This window comes from Miscanthus floridulus, chromosome 6, assembly GCF_019320115.1.
Source record: "Miscanthus floridulus cultivar M001 chromosome 6, ASM1932011v1, whole genome shotgun sequence".
Taxonomy (NCBI): Eukaryota; Viridiplantae; Streptophyta; class Magnoliopsida; order Poales; family Poaceae; genus Miscanthus; species Miscanthus floridulus.
The window spans coordinates 40115961-40137457 of NC_089585.1; the positions used below are offsets into that span (position 1 = coordinate 40115961).

At 44.7% G+C, this 21497-nt stretch overlaps 1 protein-coding gene and 1 non-coding gene across 2 annotated transcripts; both read left to right on the forward strand.

The window, feature by feature from the left end:
• The first annotated feature begins 3560 nt into the window (after positions 1 to 3560).
• Positions 3561 to 9709, forward strand: LOC136455963 (protoporphyrinogen oxidase, chloroplastic). The gene is made up of 9 exons (XM_066455701.1): positions 3561 to 3999; positions 4093 to 4278; positions 4371 to 4455; positions 4555 to 4702; positions 4779 to 4859; positions 5610 to 5781; positions 8440 to 8599; positions 8752 to 8855; positions 9129 to 9709. The coding sequence occupies exons 1-9, from the start codon at positions 3625 to 3627 to the stop codon at positions 9426 to 9428; spliced, it is 1611 nt and encodes a 536-aa protein (XP_066311798.1). The 5' UTR covers positions 3561 to 3624; the 3' UTR covers positions 9429 to 9709.
• A 7152-nt stretch (positions 9710 to 16861) lies between these two features.
• Positions 16862 to 17000, forward strand: LOC136462083 (small nucleolar RNA Z247). The gene has a single exon (XR_010760604.1). It is a non-coding gene; the product is annotated as a small nucleolar RNA Z247 (small nucleolar RNA).
• Positions 17001 to 21497: the final 4497 nt, after the last annotated feature.

The following is a 21497-nucleotide window of genomic DNA, read 5'->3' on the forward strand; positions in this document are numbered from 1 at the left end:
CATCAAAACTCTTGGTAGTGAATATTTCTGAACAATTTTATTGTCACGTGTCTTGGTGTGGGACAACAAACGCTTATTCTGAAATTTTTCTATAGCTTTGCTTATGACATCTTTATCCTTATCAGGTAGGTCTTCATAAGGCACCATAAGAATGTCACTATTGTTGTAAGTCACCATGACGATTGTGGGGTCCCACTGGGCAGTGCCAGAACTTGTGTCGGCACAAAAACATATCGATGCGTCTAGCACACAACAAGCCAGAAGGATCTGCTTGATGGAGTAAGGATTAGAGATCCTGCTTGGCTTCAACATAGGGCTAGCCTATCCTACGAATTCCTCCTAAGGCGTGCTAGTCCATTCGACCTGCAATTGACAACGAGAGAAAGTTTATCAAGTAATTTAAGTTGGAATATGTTGGTCTTTGCCTAGGCAGTTCCAAGTGTTCTGCTTCGGGAGCAGCTAGATGGGAAAAATTGACTAAACGGCCGATACATGAAGAAATCGGCTGTTACGGACTTTGAAGCTCATAGACCATGATTGATTTTATGTTGACAAGTATAATACATGATGTAAAACATTGAGCTGATGAATTTGACGAGAAAGGATATAACATACGAACAAATCGACTGTTTAGTATAAATGGATCTACTAAACGCTCTGAATCTAATATATTATCATCAACAGTGAGGTTCGACCGGATCGATGGCAGCTATGATGATAATAACAAACCAAAACCAAAGAATCTGTAAAACCATCTATACATTGACAGGCTTTTTGAAAGACATGCTATATGTGTGAAAGCTCAAGCGAGTTGGCTGAAATAGCCAATTCAGCTGGAAAAAAGGACTACAGCATGTGAACAATCGACTATTTAACATGGACAAATCTATGAACTCATCAGACCTAACTATGTTATCTCTAACAGTGGGGTTCGACCGGATCGATGGTAGCCGTGATAAAGATAACAAATCAAACCTTTAAAATAAATAGATCTATTCACATTTAACAGAATCATGGAGACACACTATAGGCGTAAAGCATAAGCGATCGACTATTTAGCCGATGCATGCATAGTAAACAGTCAAGGTCACGTCTGATCGAAAACAAATCTACCAACTAGTATCATCCGATCTAAAGTGCCATCAGTGGGGATCGACTGGATCGTTATAGCCATAATAGCGAACTATAGACCAGATTTAACTAGCTCGCAAATCGCCTCAAGATCATACATGCCTTAACCGCGTACTATGTACGATCAAGATCAAAGTAGAATAGCCAATGAAACATAACTCGTCGCTCAAAGTAAGAAACATCGTATCGTAACAAAGCAAACGACGGACTAAAAGGATGTGAAGCCGATCTAAATCGATCTCAACCGGGTAGGTTCATATTGCTAAAACTAATGGCAATAAGAACATCAGCAAGATCGGTAACTTAATGAATCTACCTAAAGGATGCCACTCTTAAGTAGAGCCGATAACTTAATCTTAACCTAATTCGAGCAGTGGTCAAACTTAACCAATGCAGTCGTACTTGAACTAGATAAAAATCGATAACTAGGTTATGCTAGAGCTCGTAGTGGAGGTCGAACTTAACCGATGCAGCCTTACAAATCAAAGCAAAAGCCATGACGGTACTTACAAATAAGCTGAAGGTCGGCCGGACCGATGCATCCCTGCTTGTTGAAGAACTCGCCGAGATCTACACTACTCCTACTCTTAAGGGTTGGCGTAAAGCCGAAAAAAGTAATTTGTATTAATTGATTGGATATCTTTTACAATAGCCGGGGTCCAATATTTATACCCGAAATCTAAGCATGAATTCTACTCAAGTACGACTCATTACAATCTTTGGCATAAGAAATAGCACTCCTAATTTAAGATAACTTAGGACCCTAATCTTTTTATTTTTGTAGAGTCCGACAATGTTTTTCCCGACGTCAACCGTAGCTTTTTGTCATTATCTGTTGACGTCATCTAAAGAGAGCCGATTTCAGTGCCGTATCTGAATCAGCTGATATCAACCCTTATGCAATCAATTCCTTAACGACACAATCTTAGAAGCTTCGAGTTCCCGCGTTCTTCTTTCCAAATTTTGATATAAACAGTCACGCATCGTACTGTTTGCTGAACGACCTGAATCTGTACATGGAATACATGGAACATGACATTTCTCTTGCACCCTTAACACGTGGTAATAAAGATCACGGTCTAGCCATCAATACATCTCCTAGAGTCTTTCTAAAATTTATTACCTCTGTCCCTAAAGAAAGCAACTGTGGTTTGCGTGTCAGTTAAAGTACTTCACATTTAATCAAGTTTATAGCAAATAGTATTTAAATTTATGGCTCCAAATTAATTTATTATGAAAAATACATTTCATAATTAATTTAATGAAATTTATTTTATATTATAAATATTTATATTTTTTAACTATAATTGGTCAAACTTGATATAATAAAACATGATACTGTTTCATAATTGCATTCTTTTAGGGATGGAGGGGATACTCTCTAAATTATCATTTAGAGATTTATTACAAACCTAATCAAAATTGAAAAAGTTTGACCAACACGCATCCTATGGCGACACTTATTTTGGAACGGAGAAAGTATTTGTTACTGCTGTTTAAAAAGAATATAGTCCATAGATAGAAACATAACCAAAACACGCGCCTTATGTACTCGAAAGCGGAGACCACGTAAACAAATTTCGAACATGTTGTATGTAATTTGCATGTGTTTCTCTTCCAGGCGCCTTATGTGACGTGACTAATTCTTCCTTTTCTCCATGTTATACGCCCTGTTCGCTTGGCTTATAAGCCATACTTTTTCAGTCAACGAACAATATTTTTCTTTCACAGCAAATCAGCCAGCAGTACTTTCAACCATGGCTTATCAGCCAAACGAACAGGGCAATAATTCTTGATTGATAGAGATGATATGACCCATATAGGTGGAAAACCGCTTGATTTATCGTCTAGCTTTGATCTATTTGATTATTATAGGTAGGCATGTTGAATCGCTAGCTAACACTTCAATTTTTGTAGAGCTAGATCTTTTTTAAAAAAAATTTAGAGATACTTTCATGAGTTCTAAATATTTTATTTATTTATTATCTTAATTTAGGTTTTTTTTAAAAAATATAGGATTAGAGCATTTTTTGTGGTTTAAAAAATTTACTAAGTTTTTTTTAACTACTGAATGCGTCCAAACAAGTCCTTAAACGGTTTGAGAGTTGAGGGGTTATGATATTCGGAATTGAAGTTTAGAAGGAAAATCAGACCACAGATAGTTCATAGAGATAAATGGGTTATTTTTTTCCAGAAATATTTGTGCTGCAATTGATCCTGGGCCTCAAATTCGGCCTGCAACCAGGGCCTAAGTTAAAGAGCAAAGAAGGGCCCCCGTCACCCGTCAGGGGCGAACCAGGTCTCGTGTAGACTTTGACAGGGATTGGATATCCACGGAACCAATCACACACGGGAATGCGATTCCCAGCCCACCTGTGCCGTTCCAGTGGGCCATCCCTAACTCCAAGCCCAACCGCACTACCACATGTCCACATCTCGTCGCGTCATCCACTCCGCCGCACACGCGCTCGCAGCTCCGCAACGCCGCCGGGAATGGTCGCCGCCACCGCCATGGCCACCGCTGCATCCGCGGCTGCGCCGCTACTCAATGGGACCCGAAGACCTGCGCGGCTCCGCCATCGCGGACTCCGCGTGCGCTGCGCCGCTGTGGCCGGCGGCGCGGCCGAGGCACCGGTCTCCACCGGCGCGCGGCTGTCCGCGGACTGCGTCGTCGTGGGCGGTGGCATCAGTGGCCTCTGCACCGCGCAGGCGCTGGCCACGCGGCACGGCGTCGAGGAAGTGCTTGTCACGGAGGCCCGTGCCCGTCCCGGCGGCAACATCACCACCGTCGAGCGCCCCGAGGAAGGGTACCTCTGGGAGGAGGGTCCCAACAGCTTCCAGCCCTCCGACCCCGTTCTCACCATGGCCGTACGCTCCTCGCTGGCGCCCCGGCGTCTTCTAATCAGACTCTTGCGGAGGCGTGAAATTGAAATGCTGAATGGATTGTGTGCGCGCGCGCAGGTGGACAGCGGGCTGAAGGATGACTTGGTTTTTGGGGACCCCAACGCACCGCGGTTCGTGCTGTGGGAGGGGAAGCTGAGGCCCGTGCCATCCAAGCCCGCCGACCTCCCGTTCTTCGATCTCATGAGCATCCCTGGCAAGCTCAGGGCCGGTCTCGGCGCGCTTGGCATCCGCCCGCCTCCTCCAGTTCGTGCTCTCCCCATGCTGCATTCTTAAATCTTGTGCGTTTTGATTGTTCCATTGCCAATGGGGCTGAGCGTTTCTGGCGAAGGTTTCAGGGCCGCGAGGAGTCAGTGGAGGAATTCGTGCGCCGCAACCTCGGTGCTGAGGTCTTTGAGCGCCTCATTGAGCCTTTCTGCTCAGGTGCTTATTGCAGTGTGCTATCGCTGTTTGTTCTAGTCTGCTACTTGCAGCGATTAGCCGATTACCATAAGAAATTGACAATTTCTATGTAAACCTAAGGTGTCTATGCTGGTGATCCTTCCAAGCTCAGTATGAAGGCTGCATTTGGGAAGGTGTGGCGGTTAGAAGAAGCTGGAGGTAGTATTATTGGTGGAACCATCAAGACGATTCAAGAGAGGGGCAAGAATCTGAAACCACCGAGGGATCCGTGAGAGATTGATCCATTTTCTTTTTGTTCCACTAATTGTCTGTTCTGTCATATTGATCTGTTTAACCTCTTTTAGCCGTCTTCCGAAGCCAAAAGGGCAGACAGTTGCATCTTTCAGAAAGGGTCTTGCCATGCTTCCAAATGCTATCACTTCCAGGTTTGTTCTTATTGTTTTGTATATCTGCTAACAAACATGTCTGTGTGTTGCAACAAACATCTTGTTATGCTGTCACCTGGTCGACTTTTGGCTCGGATATATATGCAATGAGTGTGTCATCTGTTCCAATATGTGTTGGATTCAAACTCCGTAATGTGGCTAGACGCATGTTGTTCTAACTTGTATTAGCATGGGTCATGAGTCTGGGTCACACATGAGATAGAGAGGTGTCTGAGGATAATAGGATATTGTGGGAAGTAAAATATGATGGATGGAAGAATCCTTTCTGCTTTTAATATTATTAATTAGGTATATATTTATTTATTTACATAGTGAATCAGTTATGGATATGGGCCTCGTGGATTGTTTAGATAGATGGATGCCTTAGGTCGAACTTGTTTGCATAATTCAGATACAATCATACAATGTCGTGGTATCACTCTTCGTTTCATATACATGGATGGGGAAAGCACACCTACCCTTTGCACAATGTTGGTAAGGGCATTGTCATTCTTTCCATCCTTATTTATCCTGTTACTACAATATAGGTGGATAGCTTCATGTCGTCATTTGAAAATACCAAATATACAGCTGGAGGCTGTACATAGAAATTACATGAAGCATGGTTTATAGAGCATGTTAGTGTGCATATTCCTTGCAACTTGGTTGCAAACTAGTAACAGTTGTAATATTAGATCTGATCCAGGATTATTGTTCTTTATTCAATTCTCTACATTTCTTCATCTACAGCTTGGGTAGTAAAGTCAAACTGTCATGGAAACTCACGAGCATTACGAAATCAGATGGCAAGGGATATGTTTTGGAGTATGAAACGCCAGAAGGGGTTGTTTCGGTGCAGGCTAAAAGTGTTATCATGACCATTCCATCATATGTTGCTAGCAACATTTTGCGTCCACTTTCAGTAAGTATAAACTAATCAATTTTCATGTTTTCGGAAACTGGAGTATTTTAGCTTCTTAATACCCTATAATGACATTTAATTGGAAAATGACTAGTCAGTGGTAGGGTTTGCACTTGTTAAGTGATTGATAATTTCTGCCATTCTGTGGTCAACATCTCCATTGACATTTACTAAACTACTGCAAGGCTAACAAAATTCTAAACCTTGTCTTACTTCATTGATATCTGAATGACTGTTTGTTGTTATCTTCCAAGTGGATCATTTGTCTGAAAAAATTATGGAAAGTTATGAATTTTGTTTTCGTGCTAATAATGATGAGAGTAAATGCTGAGCTTGGATAGAACAAACTAATTGAAGTGGACTGGTCGACTGGACCATTCCTTGTCCTGTCAAAATTGTAGGCTTTCAAATAATAATTCAAATATGCAAGAAAATTGCTATGCTCATAATTTTATACTAGGGCGATTTGCAAAAATGGGACACGAAACATCGGTCGTCTGCAGATTTGACACTAGACCCACATTCATAGACACAGATGGACCCACATTCATAGACACAGATGGACCCGCCCGAGTGTCATCGTAATCAAGGAGTCAATCTTTCGAGTGTCATTTTTGCAATTTTTTCCTTATAAAATGGCCTCAGTGACCAGTTGTACTATGAATCGTCTTAAGAGAACAATTTCCAGAATTAGTATGCCTGGTGCAAGCAGTAGAGTCTTACCGTCTGTGATCGGAAGGTCCTGGGTTCGAGTCGCGGTCTCCTCGCATTGCACGGGCGAGGGTAAGGCTTGCCACTAACACCCTTCCCTAGACCCCGCACAGAGCGGGAGCTCTCTGCACTGGGTACGCCTTTAGAAAAGAAAAGAAAAAGAGAAGAACTAGCACCAGGCCCTATGTTCCCTAGTATGAGAGCGGACTAATTATCAAGGAGAACCAACCATTGGTTGGGATGATGCTCTAAGTGCATTGTTGATAGGTTGTTGCTGTGCTGCTTCAATAATTTGGATCTCCTTTCCCCCTATATGGTTTACTATGATACTATCTATATTACATTATTTGGTCCAAGTCCTTCAGAAGATGGTAAAATTCAGCTACATTGGCTTACATCCAATTTGCTATTTTTCCGAGAACTACATCCCAATCCTTTTTCTTTGACTATATTCTGTATGTGGCTTTAAAGACACTTATTTGTTTGTCCATAGGACCATGTTGCACAGAATGTCTCGCGTGGAGTACCCATGCCATTATCCTCAAGGTCCTGAAAACAAGCTGTAGAAAAACTCTGGAACTAACTAGACCTAAGACAGTTCCTGGTGGGGCTGTAAAGTGTCCGAACCATTTAGTTAATCAGATTGACATTGCAGATTTGAACTGAAAAATAAAATCTGAACTAATTGTCAAGTTCATATAATAATTTAAAATGACAGCGCCAAGTGACCCATTATAATTATTGCTAGCTACTGGCGACATTTAAATTCCTTATTCTATTTGCCATGGCAACCAGTTGGTTATTACTCTAGTACTATGTCCATCAATGTAAGACCTAGTTTTGAAAAGGTAAAGTACTAAAGTTTGCAAGGTTTGATCAACAATTAGGGTACCTGCAATCGGGCTGTTAAGCTCTCTACAAGATGTCTACCTAGGCGAGTGCGAACAAGAGAGATAAGAGTACATCGTCACAGTTAGTGAGAGCTGCTAGGCACATCTCTCAAAACGAGTTTCTCCCTCCCAATCTCTTGCGGCCGCAGGCGTGGGCTGGGCGACGGCGCGATGCGACATGATGCGCAGCATGGCTTGCCTGTCGGTGCAAGTTCCAGCCATCACCCCCGCATGGGGGCGAGCTTGTTCGCCAGCCAAGCAGGGGCAAGCGTGGCTCACACGCGTCCATTGTCGCTAACGGGTGAGCCCGACGCGTCCGCCGCTAGAGGTGCATGGGAGAGCTTCTCCTGGTCTACCACGCACGAGTGAGCTTGTGCCCTGGTCGGTTCTGGCCCCAGCCAACGCACACACAAGCGATTTCGTCTTGGTTGCACGTGGCCGGTTTGCGTGGGAGGGCGAGGGTGGCGACCAGAGAGGGAGGCGGAGGCATGGCAAGGGGAAGCATGGAGGCCGGCAGGGTGGAGGCAGTGCGGCTGGTGGTGCGGAGGCGCTCGGTGGAGGGCGGCGAGGTTCAGTGGAGATGCGGCGCGGCAGCGCCGAGCAGGGCGGAGCCTAGCTGAGGCCTAGTGGGGTCGCATGCGGCCAGCGAGCGTAGAAGGGGCTGGACCTAGGCGGCATATATTAAAAAAATATTCGTATGTGAACCCCATGTGAACTGAGAAAATTGTGTTATAGATAGACTGTTGGATAGGTAATCTATAATTTTGACTGTGTGGTATTGAGAGCCTGCTTACTGTATTGTCATAGGTGCCTTTAGTCAAATCAAACTACATTTGTGTTTTTTGAACAAAAGTTTCTTCAATAGAGCTGTATTCAAAACACTTTTAAGATAGTGTTGACTTTGTAGCAATTAACAATATAGTGTAGGGGATATTAATGGTCAAAATCTCCTGGAAAATGTTTTACATATGGACAGAGGGTGGATCATTTACATTTTATTAGGATCAGTTGGCATTCTTCCTCATTTGAGCATGAACTTTGTCTTTACCCTCTGCAGAGCGATGCTGCGGATGCTCTATCAAGATTCTATTATCCACCAGTTGCTGCTGTAACTATTTCGTATCCAAAGGAAGCAATTAGAAAAGAATGCTTAATTGATGGGGAGCTCCAGGGTTTTGGCCAATTACATCCACGTAGTCAAGGAGTTGAGACATTAGGTATTTCTTTCAATCATCAAGTCTTAAAGCTCGAAACATATACAGACAGCTTTCTTTCTTTTCAAGCTTGCTTTTATTCTAGCGTTAAATTTAGGCTGAATCCAAGATACAGATAATGCTATAACAGTATTATTGGTAATATGCTTTTGTAGGAACAATATACAGCTCATCACTCTTTCCAAATCGTGCTCCTGCTGGTAGGGTGTTACTTCTAAATTACATAGGAGGTGCTACAAACACAGGAATTGTTTCCAAGGTTAGCAATTCTCTGCCAAACATATTGCCTTGTGTTTTTGTGATTATGATGTGTTTATATATCTTTTTAGTGCCCTTCTTTATGAATAGAACTTTTAGTACCAATAATCTGTTCTTTAATTATCACTATAAACACTATCTGCACTTTTTTAACACTAACTGCACTCAACTCATGGAAAATTTGAGCTGCTAGTTATGTAGTATGATTTAAATATAGTCTTTATTTGATTTCCTGTTATTGGCTGTATTTTTTATGACCCCATCTCATTTCCAGACTGAAAGTGAGCTGGTAGAAGCAGTTGACCGTGACCTCCGGAAAATGCTTATAAATCCTACAGCAGTGGACCCTTTAGTCCTTGGTGTCCGAGTTTGGCCACAAGCCATACCTCAGTTCCTGGTAGGACATCTTGATCTTCTGGAGGCCGCAAAATCTGCCCTGGACCGAGGTGGCTACGATGGGCTGTTCCTAGGAGGGAACTATGTTGCAGGAGTTGCCCTGGGCAGATGCGTTGAGGGCGCTTATGAGAGTGCCTCGCAAATATTTGACTTCTTGACCAAGTATGCTTACAAGTGATGAAAGAAGTGGAGCGCTGCTTGTTAATTGTTATGTTGCATAGATGAGATGAGACCAGTAGTAGTAAAAGCGTTACCAGTATTTTTCATTCTTATTTTGTAAATTGCACTTCTGGTTTTTTTTCCTGTCAGTAATTAATTAGATTTTAGTTCTGTAGGAGATTGTTCTGTCCACTGCCCTACAAAAGAATTTTTATTTTGCGTTCGTTTCTGAGAGCTGTGCAGACTCATATGAGTAGCTTTTTTCTGTAAGTACAAACAAAATCAAATACTATTCTGCAAGAGCTAACAGAATGTGAAGCATAGAAAAACGCTGTGAGTAGGCATGCCAATCTTGGGCAATGTTTTTACTCTCGGTAATACTAATTGCTACTACTATTTGATATTGAACATATTTTTTTTGAGGGGAATACAGTAGGGAAAACCCCTACTGTGGTAGTATATATATTAATATATTGAAGGGGACCGTGACGTCTAAGAGGGGGATGAATTAGACAACTTAAAAATCTACTTCTAAACTATGATATCTTTTTCTAACCTTAGCAAAATCTATAAAAAAGATAAACTATCTAAATGTGCAACTATGGTTTTGCTAGTGTGTTGCTATCTTTACCACAAAAGGAGTAATATAATCAATGTAAATGCGGAAGCTAAAGAGCAAGGTAGAGATATGCAAACTCCCGTCGACGACTCCGGTATTTTTACCGAGGTATCGAGAAGCGCGCAAACTTCCCCTAGTCCTCGTTGGAGTCCTTCGCAAGGAATCCCTCGCAAGGGTCAAGCTCCCGGTCGGGTAACTCCGTGGATAGCCTCAGGCCTTCCCCACGCGCAAGTGGGTCTGCGACGTGCCTTCCGGCAAGCCTCTCCTGGATGCTCCCCGCCGTCTTCACTATCAAGCTTTCGGTCGAAACGCCGCGGGCCTTGTTCCCTCTGGTACACGGTGGCGGCCACACCACAAACGCGGTTGGTGTGATCTCGCAAGACTACAAGCCCTCCGATGTACAACAATGGTGCGCGCAAGCACCGAGTGGTAAGAGGTATGTAAACCTCACTAAACACTAGGCCTAAACCTAGAGCAAGCGCATAAGCGGTGGTCTAATCAACCTAAGCATTTCGCAAAGCACCTACGCTAATCACCTAATAAAACACTAAGCACTATATAAGTGGAGATCACTAAAATGGTGTATCAACATCCTTGATATGTTTCCTCAGCTCCACTCTTGTCATTTGGCCGGTTGGGGTTGTATTTATAAGCCCCACTGAGAAAGTAGCCGTTGGGGACGAAGTCCGCTTTTCTGCTACTGACAGCACGCTGGAGTCGTCCTGATCGGACGCGTCCGGTCGTCCCGACCGTTAGAGCTGCGATCGACTGATCAGACGCTGCCAGCGTCCGGTCACCTGCCACCGGACGCGTTCGGTTGCAAGTTCGCCGCTCTGGAACCTCTCTGTACTCAATCGGACGCTGTTGTCCTGCGTCCGGTCGATTTGCCGCCAGCGTCCAGTCACTTGCTGAGCGTGTTGCCGGACTGATGAACAGTGCCATCGGTGTGTCCGGTCGTTTTGCTTGTTCAGCGTCCGGTCGCTGCTGCTGACGCCTGCTGTTGCCGAGCCACTGATCGGAGCGTCCGGTCACTTTCTTCCCGCGTCCGGTCACTTCTGTGAGCTCGTTTCTTCGATATCTTGCGTGCGGCTTGGTTCCTATCTTCGTGCTTGGACTTGCTTAATATCTTGGGTCTTCTCTTGTGCTCCTAAGGTCTTGCTTAAGATGTTGATCATCGGATCATCACGTCGCCTTCGTTCAAGTCACGTCTTGCATCCTATTGAACTACAAAACAATCACTTGCAAATTCATTAATCCAATTTAGTTGCGTTGATCATCAAATACCAAAATCCAAAGTAAATGAGCCTATGATCCATTTTCCTTATAATATATAAAAGAGTTAGCAAAGGTGTACAACAAACCCATCAAGGGTAAAACTAGAAAAACTTTACAGCAGGCTGTTTAGCCAGAGGGAGAGGCTGAGTATAGGAATGGGCTTAAATCTGTGAAGGTGTGCTTTATATTATGTACAAAACATGTTTTCCAAGACTGAAAGGAAGCTTGATTTCCTCTGAAGATTTGACCATTTCTTTGTTTCCATATCTCCCATGCTTGCAATACTGAAGACTTCCATAAACAATTGATGTTAATATTCAGCTTTTGCTTTCTGGATTGTATCAAACAAGCTGAGGACATGATCCCAAAAAACATCCAACACCTAGTGCTGATGGGCATTAAAAAACAGATGATATGTGGTCTCTTCTAGATTTAGATTGCATATAGCACACAATTGTAGTTGTCCCCTTCAATTTTATGGTATTTTCTAGATGTGCTCTACCGTTTGATAATACAATACAACTGATTACTGACGATTCATCATAGTAAAGACAGTACCAATACTTTTTTTTTTGAAAAAAAAAGATTGAGGTAGCACGATCCTTGGATTAGGATGTATATGCTAGTACGTGTACTATAGAATTCTCCAGTAGCAGAAGCTTCAGCTTGAAGGAGGATTATTATATTACGGTTGTACTACTGCGATCACTTACTTTGAGCACCTAGAAAATTAGCGTGTAGTAATGTATCCCAGGATGACAAAGCGAACACACACCTACTCGGGAGCGCAAACCCTGGCCTGGCTGCACACTGTCGAGGCAACAACAATGCAGTTGACGAGTGATTCAATGCACAAGAAACCATGGCAGATCACGGAGGATGAGGGAGCCCTGCCTGGCTGCCGCCTCCCCTCTGTAGCCGGTTTCTACCCTTGGCTGCACCTGCATCGTCTGTCTTTCTGTGGTGATGAAGAGGAGAGACCGTGGCATGGTGCCAAGGACCAGGCCGGGGATCCGGCGACCAGCGGCAGACAAGGGCACAATCATTAGGGTTCACGCTCCACTCCAACACCTTCCTTGGCGTGTGTGCAAGCATGGCTGTCATAGAGCTTTCTAGGCGGCCTTTTTGGTTTTAACAACAGCTGATTGTTCTGTACTCGTAGCACAGTAGCAGCGCTGAATTTTTAGCCCTCCGAACGAAAGCAAGAACAAGGCAGACAGTGTTGGCTGCACCCTGCACAGCACACAAAATGTAGGCCCTCTGATGAAGCTTCAAAGGGGGAGTAGGGTCCTCGAAATTAGGAGTGCTACCACCAACATCGCCGGTGGCCTAACTTCACGTAGAATAGGGGCACAAAGGTCAAAATTAGGACAACTACATGTGGATGTACTTCAGGTTTAGTCAACGAAAAGAACAAGTACCCATGCTAAATTCCTACTAAGGGCACCCACAGTAGCAAGAGTTAGTTATTAGCTTTAAGCCAACCTCTCCAATAGTGTCAGCTTTAGCAATGGCTCATACTATCATTAGTGTATATAACACTCTCATATGTTACTGTAATATGTTTATGAGCCTAGCTCTTATTAAGAGCTAGCTTTTCCCTCTCTTGTATTAGATATGAATACGCCTGTTCGCTTATGCTGAAATTTGGCTTATGCTAATTTGTTGTGAGAGAAAAATATTGTTCGTTTACTGAAAAGTACGGTTGAAGTAGTTCAAGCGAACAATGCGAAAATGCTTAGAGCTAACTTATGCGTTGGGTGCCCTAAGGGCTTGTTTGGTTATTTAGGATTGATGTCCTGGAACTATTCCCAACTAGAATGATCGAGTAATTTGTATAACAACTTATCAGCTGGATTGGTTTCTGACCCCATTCCTGAATAACCAAACGGCCCCTAAATGATCGTTTACCAAATTGAATTGCCGCTTCACAAACAAACGGCACTGTGTTATTGGCTAGCGAGGTGCGATTTTATTCAGGTAGGTAGGGTGCACACTATCTGCCTCTGCCCTAATCATAGCGTTATTTAAATCGTTGAAAGATTATAGTGCGCCTTTTAAATTTTAATTAATTTCGTGTGAGGCAAGTCAAGGGGCGATCGAGTTGTTTGTTGGTCAGGTGTTTTGAGGGCCGGGGTTTAGCTTAGTTTATTACCACTCCTCTCGGCGTCCGTCCTGTGTGCTTTGACAAAGATAAACATCTTTTATTCTTTTGGTTGTTTTGTTTGTAAGCAAAGTATATATTATTACTGCTGGTACTAGGTGATGACGCTTAGCTTTTCTGCATTTCCAACTTTTGACTCGTATATGAGAGCAGCAGCGATTGTAGCTGCTGCTGCTGCTGCTGCTGTCTCTCGAGTAATGAATTCATCATCACACTGTTGAGAATTTGAGATGCCCCGACCCCGAGTAATAAGGAATTCGAGTCCGAGGTGGTGGCGAACGGCAGCGACACCGATACGTGAAACGCGCACACGGCTCGCTCAGATGTGCGACTAGCTTGCGAGGCTAACACGTGGAGTGGCACACACTTACTGAGCGGTGGATAAATCTGAAGCATTAAAAGCAGATCAAATTATGTAAATTGTTTTTTGCTAATGTGGACGGACTCAGTGACGGCCAAAGTCGGCTAGCTTGATAAGAGTAGATGGACACATGTGGACAGGACAGGCGGACACAAAAATCTCCTGCTAGGCTCGTAGCCCAGGAGAAATCCTCTTGGAATTCTGTCGTGCTTATTTCACTTTAACAAACAAAGCTGTGAGGAAGAAAGAGAAGGATGAACGATGTCAAATCGATTGCCCTGAATACTCGGTTCAGTCATTGCGAGGAAGGAACAAACAGACAAAGCCGTGGAGAAAGACCAGAGGAAGAACGATGTCAAATCGATTGCCCTGAATACATACTCAGTTCACAACAATGACTGAACAAGAACAGACGTGGCTGCTGATTAGCCTGATTTGAGGATGGATGATGCAGATCGGCGGGTGCGGGGCGATGACTGCTGTCATGCCATACGTCGCGTGCGTGGGCACGGAACGGAAGCATACAGATACTACTAGTCGGTAGCCGTGCCTCCCTGTCTGTCCCCGTCTAGACTTGCATTGCTCTGCAGCAGGTGCCGGGCTCTAGAGTTCCTAGGACTTTGCAAACGGCCAAGGCACGACATGGCCGTGCGCCCGTGCGGCATACTCCTGAGTATTGTTTGTTTCTCTTTTAAGTTGACAAGTGACTAAGGGCCAACCTCAACTGTTCTTTTTAAACCTACGCTCTAAATCCTCATTTACAGAGATGTTCTAAACTGCTCCGGTACTCCCTTTTTAAAAAATAGCACGAATCTCAAAGCAGGTAATTAAATAAATTAATTATTTTATATTATTTTGCATCTGGGTCCCTCCTGGGCCCAGCTCTGATCCAGATGGGAAGTAACGCCGTGACTCTGTATTCATGCCGCGCCATTTCACTCGTCGCCAACAAGGCTCGCTACTCCTCCCCCGATCCAATTGTTCGTGCTTTGCGGCAAGAGTACGGCGCCTTCCCCGGCTGGTGGCATGGCGTCTTCTTCATCAACGGCTTCGGCAACGCCGTAATCCTTAACGCACGAAGAAATGGGATCGGGGGAGGAGTAGTGATCGAGTGTTGCTGGATACGTGTGAAACGGCGGTGAACGGAGTCACGTGGACCTTCACGGACGTTTCTTCCCATCTGGATTAGGGCTGGGCTCGGGCTGTCTTGGACAGGCCGGGCCCAGGAGGGACCCAGGTGCAGAATAATATAAAAATAATTAATTTCTTTAATGCCTACTTTGAGATTCGTGCCATTTTTTATAAAAGGGAGTACCAGAGCAATTGTATATAAAAAATATCTGTACATGTTTCCATCCTCGAATAACTTCTTTATATTTTGTTTGACACTTCAAAAAGCTAGCTCCACTGTCTATCTTTAATGAGCGAGAAACCAGAAACAAAGAAAGAATATTTAGATCTTGTTAAAGAAAACTATTTGCCCTTGCAAATTTCTCCATTTTCTCCCACGTTGAATTCATCGGATGACATGATGCATGGGCATGCTAGTTTGCTTGTTTAAACCTTCTTTTAACTAATGATAATCATGCATTGTGACCGGAACTGCAGGACAACGCGTAGCTGTTTGTGTCTCTCGTGCCTGCTAAAGGTCGGTGTCGCGGTATAAAACAATGCGCCTCCTGTCTGCGCAAAGCCCGTGCACATCTGCAGCTGCAGCTAGCGTCGCACCCCCTGCTTTCATCGCTTCCGAATGCCGCGGCTAGCTCACTTCGCAATCTTCCATCGCACAAAAAGGCGCGAGCTGGCTGGCCGTGGCCTTGGCCGGCCGGCCTGGCTGCCTGCTGCTTTATGCTTTCGTCCTGTTCAGCTGGCTGAAAAAACGGTCAGATGCTGATGCTGATGCTGATGTTGATGTTGATTTGTTGTGAAAAAAAAATATTATTATTTCGTTGAAACGGTACTGACTGATAGGTTCAAACGAACAGTGCCTCTGTCTCTTGTCTCCTTCAGCGATAGACTAGACCACTTATCCAAAAACAAAAGAAAACGATGGACAATGCAAACCCCCCAAGTAAAGGATAATAATAAAATCAATTGATAAACGAGTAACCATCATTAACTGCATCATAGCAATCGCTTCGATGGGATCAGCTGCTTGCAGAGTAGACTAAAACTGGATCAGCACGTGACAGACACGAGGATACATGCATGAGATCAGCCTTGTGATGGTTTCTCCAGTATATGTTGCATTAGTTTCATAGTCAAAGGGAGATGATGTCCTAGATGTTAAGATAAGGATATCTTAGAGGCCATGCGCCTAGCCAAGGTTTGTTACCTATCGTGTAACTCAAGTAGATGGTTGTTAAGATATTATTGTGATCCATATCTGTTGTAACTTGATCCCTTGTATAAGCCACGTCATAGGGTTGTTCTTGGCTATATTAACATACAACCGAGAGCCTGAGAAGGCATCTCATTCACCCCATTTTGACATGGTATCGGAGCCTTACTCCTAACGGAGATCACCCATGGCGTTCCACCAACTCGCATCTTCCTCCGCTGCCTCTGTTGTTCCATCGCTCATCTTTCCTGTGACTGAAAAGCTGACTCACAACAACCACCCGCTATGGAAAGATGCAAGTGCTCTCAGCCCTAAGGGACGCACAGCTTGCGTTCTACATCAACGCGACGACGCAGCCGCCAATATGATTTCTGGAGCCGGTGAAAGGGGAGGACAAGAAGGAGACTCCTGCCTCAAACCCTGACTACGATCCATGGATCGCAAAGGATCAGCAGGTCCTTAGTTTCCTGCTCTCCTCTCCATCCAAAGAAATTCTTGGGCAGATACCCACCACGGTGCAATCTGCAAAGGAGGCCTAGGCTGCTATCGAGGGGATGTTCGCATCCCAATCGCGTGCTTGCATCATCAGCATGCGAATGGCGTTGGCGACGGTGTCCAAGGGGACGTTCATGATCAACGAGTACTTCGTCAAGATGAAGGGCCTCACGGATGACATGGCATCCGTAGGAAGGAAGCTGGAGGATGAAGAGTTGGTCTCATACATCCTGACCAGTCTCGACCTAGACTACCACCCAGTGGTGTCCGCGGTCGCCGCTAGGGTTGAGCCCATCTCGGTGAGCGAACTTTATACTCAGCTTGTGAGTTTTGAGCAGCGCATGGAAATGCATAGTGGAGGATCCAACGCCTCTGCAAATATGGTGGCCCGTGGTGGTCGCGGTGGAGGAAACCCGTCACGCGGTCGCGGTGGTAGTGGTCACAGAGGCGGGGGCTGTGGCGGCTTTGGTCGTGGCGACGGTGATCGCAGTGGCGGTCGTGGCCCGAACTTCACTCCAGGCGTGTTTTGCCAACTATGTGGCAAGGAGGGCCATGCTGTTGTGCACTGCTTCAAGAGGTTCGACGCCTCTTTCTCCGGGCCTCCCCAGAAGAGTGCGGCGTTGGCAACCACTTCATACGGCAGTCGATACAAATTGGTACATGGATTCGGGTGCCACGGATCATGTGACCAGTGAGCTGGAGAACGCGAGAAGTATGGCGGCCATGAGCAGGTGCACACCGCCAGTGGGTCAGGTATGGAGATACGTCATGTTGGATCTAGTACATTGCATTCCCCTAATAGTACTATCCATCTAAACAACATTCTCTATGTTCCAAAAGCCCACAAAAGTCTTTGTTCCATAAATCGTCTTACTCATGATAATGATGTTTTTCTTGAGTTTCACCCTAATTATTTTTCCATCAAGGAGCGGGCAACGAGGAGGCCGCTCCTTCAAGGCAGATGTGAAGGGGGGCTCTATCCTCTCAAGGTCAACAAGAATAAACAAGCGCTAGGCATCGCCAAGGCGTCCACTTCCTTGTGGCATTATAGATTAGGGCATGCTTCAACTCCCGTAGTGCAGCAAGTCTTGAATCGCCACAAGCTTCCAGTTTTTAGAGAGTCCAATAAAAACTGCTGTCTGTGATGCATGTCAGAAGGTTAAAAGCCATCAGCTGCCATACCCTAGATCCACTAGTGTGTCAACTAGTCCTTTGGATCTTGTTTTCTCTGATGTATGGGGTCCTGCTCCACATCCGTTGGTCGAAACAATTATTATGTGAGTTTTATTGATGATTATAGCAAGTTCACGTGGGTTTATCTATTACGCCACAAATCTGAGGTGTTTAAACATTTTTGTGATTTCCAGAATTTAGTTGAACACAAATTCAATAAGAAAAATCTCGCTATCCAAACCGATTGGGGAGGAGAGTATCAATCCTTGAATTCTTTTTTTCCAATGCATTAGAATTTCCCATCATATTTCTTGCCCACATGCTCATCAACAGAATGGATCTGCTGAAAGAAAACACCATCACATAGTGGAAGTAGGGCTTACTCTTCTAGCTCATGCCTCCATTCCTCTGAAATTTTGGGATGAGGCATTTGTTAGGGCAGTCTACCTTATCAACCGCCTTCCCTCTAAAGTTATTGATAATGAGACTCCCTATGCTCGACTACTAAAACAACAACCAGATTACTCTCTTCTTCGAGTCTTTGGTTGTGCCAGTTGGCTGAATCTTAGACCCTACAACACTAGAAAATTGCAATTCCTTTCTAAGCGCTGTGTTTTTCTTGGGTATAGCAATCAACACAAGGGATTCAAATGTTTAGATCCATCTGAGGGAAGGGTCTATACCTCACGTAATGTGGTTTTTGATGAGCAAGTATTTCCTTTTAGCAGGATGCATCCTAACGCTGGAGCACATTTGCATGCGGAAAATTCCCTTCTTCCAGAATCTTTATTAAACTCAAGTACTAATCTTGGGGATGCATTTGTATCTGATTCACATGAACTGCACCTCTGTTCCTACTAATGTTACTGTATCTCCGACAGGTATTTTGTCAGATGCAGTGATAAATCTTGAAGAAACCAGCGAGAATCAGCATGTTTCAGGCCGTACAAGCATGTTTCTAGAATCAGCATGTTTCAGGCCCTCCGTCACCGACCCGCCAGGATCTTCTGCGCGCTCACTGGACTACCTCTCTGTTTACGTCCAACACAATGGTGCCACAGACTGATCCCGGCAGTGGGGGGGCATGAAAGTTCTAGTTTGGTTTTGGTGAATTGATAAAACGCTAAGTGCTAACCTAGTTTATCAAAGTGATCATGAGATAGGTAGCACTATTCTAAGTGGTGGAGCAAATTGAAGATCATGATGATGGTGTGACCATGGTGATGATCAAGTGTTTGAACTTGGAAAAGAAGAAAAAGAAAAATAAAAAGCTCAAGGCAAAGGTGAAACTTGATAGAAACTTTTTAGGTTTGGTGATCGAGACACTTAGTGAGTGTGATCACATTTAGGATCGACAGTCATATAATTAAGAGGGGTAAAACTCGTATCGAAATACGGTTATTAAAGTGCCACTAGATGCTCTAACTCTTTGCATACGCATTTAGATCTAGTGGAGTGCTAACACCCTTAAAAATGTTTATGAAAATATACTAACACACGTGCACAAGGTGAAACACTTGTTGGTTAGCACATTTGAGCAAGGGTGGAGAAATTGGTGAAGTGGAGTCACTGTTTTTCAGTGATCGGACGCTGCCTCAGGAGTGACCGGACTCATCCTCTCTGTGTCCGGTCAGTGTTGCAAGTGAAGGCTGCCCTCGGTCTTGTGACCGAACACAACACAGTAAAAGTGACCGGACGCGCAGGGTCCTGCGTTCAGTCAGGGGATGACGTACTGCTGACGTGTGCTTCTTTGCAAGCCAAGGAGGACCGGACTCGGAGTGGCATCCGGACAAGGATGAATGGATGCGTCCGATTGCTGTTTTTCGACTCTAGAATCTTACTAGAACCGACCTGACGCTGAGTTGTCACAGGGAGCGGTGCGTTCGGTCGTAGGGTGTTGACGCAGGCGCATGCTTGGTATGAGGAGGCATCAGCGCGTCCGATCATTTTGGCCAAACGTCCGATCTCTCCTTAACATGCGCGAGGAACTCAGACGACCGTTAGAGATCAGCGGTAGCGACTGAACTGGGTGGCCACGTGGTGGCCATCCAGTGACTGGACGCTGGCTCAGGTGTGTCTGGTCGCCCCAACCAGCACGTCCGGTCAGCGCGAGGCTGACTGCCTGTTGAGAGCCAACGACTCTTTTCGTGGGGTCTCTCTATTTAAGTCCCATGGCCGGTTCAAGCTCACTCTCTTGGCCATTTGCATTGATATAGCAACCTTGTGAGCTTAGTCAAAGCCCTTCCACTTATCTCCATCATTGATTCATCATCTTTATGAGATTGGGAGTCAATCCAAGTGCATTGCTTGAGTGATTGCATCTAGAGGCACTTGGTGATTGTGTTTCTCTATGGGTTTCGCTTGTTACTCTTGGTGGTTGCCGCCACCTAGATGGCTTGGTGCAACTGAGGATCGTCGAGTGGAGGAAGGTGCTTGTCTCCGGCTCCGATTGTGGTGATTATGAGGGGTTCTTGACCATTCCCCAGTAGAGAGCCAAAAGGTACTTTAGTGGATTGCTCATGGCTTGTGTGATCCCCATCTTGTGTTGGTTGTGAGGCATGCGGTTGCGCGTTTGGCGTGTGATGCCAATTAGCGCGTGAACCTCCAAGTGAGTGAATCGCCACAACGAGGACTAGCTTGCCGGCAAGCAAGTGAACCTCGGTAAAAAATCTTGTGTCATCTTGTCCGAGGATTTCTTTGGTTATCTTGTGATTGATTGATTGGCTCCATCTTGTGATTGGCTCAATTCCTCGACACGGCGTTATAATTATCACATGCCCTCTTGTATTTATATTTCTAGTGTGTAAGCTAAGATCTTTAGTATAATTAGTTTTTAGAGCAAGATTGCTTCAGGTTTAGTGGTTAGTGAGGCTTTTTAGTTAGTCCTTGAGAGCTCACTAACTTAGTGTAGTGATCTAGCTATTGTGTGGATAGAGACTATAGATACTAGAATTATGGTAGGTGGCTTGCACTTTTAGTAGGCTAGCGCAACATTTGCTTCGCCTCATATTTGTCTAACTGGTTTGCTAAGTGTTGTTGTAGAAATTTTTAATAGGCTATTCACCCCCCTCTAGCCATTAGGACCTTTCAGGGCAGCCTGTCACCGCGCTTGTCACCGAGTGGGCGAATCTTCCCACGGGATCCTTTGTGGTGAGTCACTCTGCTGAAGATCCAGCTGTTGCCCTCTCTCCAGCGTCTACACAGCGCCCATCTACACATCTACGACACGGTATTTGTAAACCAAAAATTTATACTGATGGTACTATTCGTTGGGATATGCTTGGTGTCTTTGCTGCAGAGGAACCGACCTTAGTTGATGAAGCTTTCCATGATTCACGGTGGGTTGCTCCCATGGATGCCGAACACAAGGCCTTGTTGCACAACAAAATCTGGTGTCTTGTTCCCGCACCAAAAGGAAAGAACATCATTGGATGTAAATGGGTCTACAAAGTTAAGAAGAAAGCTGATGGGACTATTGACAGATACAAAGCTCGACTTGTGGCAAACGGATACAAGCAAAGGTATGGTTTGGACTATGAAGATACTTTTAGCCCGGTGGTAAAGGCAGCCACCATACGGCTTATACTGTCAATTGCAGTGTCAAGAGGATGGTCTCTTCGATAGCTTGATGTTCAAAACGCTTTTCTTCATGGTGTTCTA

Excerpts from the sequence above, each read along its gene's own strand:
- LOC136455963 (XM_066455701.1), top strand. The coding sequence starts at position 3,625 with ATGGTCGCCGCCACCGCCATGGCCACCGCTGCATCCGCGGCTGCGCCG. Across the intron at positions 4,000-4,092 it reads ACCCCGTTCTCACCATGGCC|GTGGACAGCGGGCTGAAGGA; the intron begins GTACGCTCCTCG and ends GCGCGCGCGCAG. Across the intron at positions 4,860-5,609 it reads CCAAATGCTATCACTTCCAG|CTTGGGTAGTAAAGTCAAAC; the intron begins GTTTGTTCTTAT and ends CTTCATCTACAG.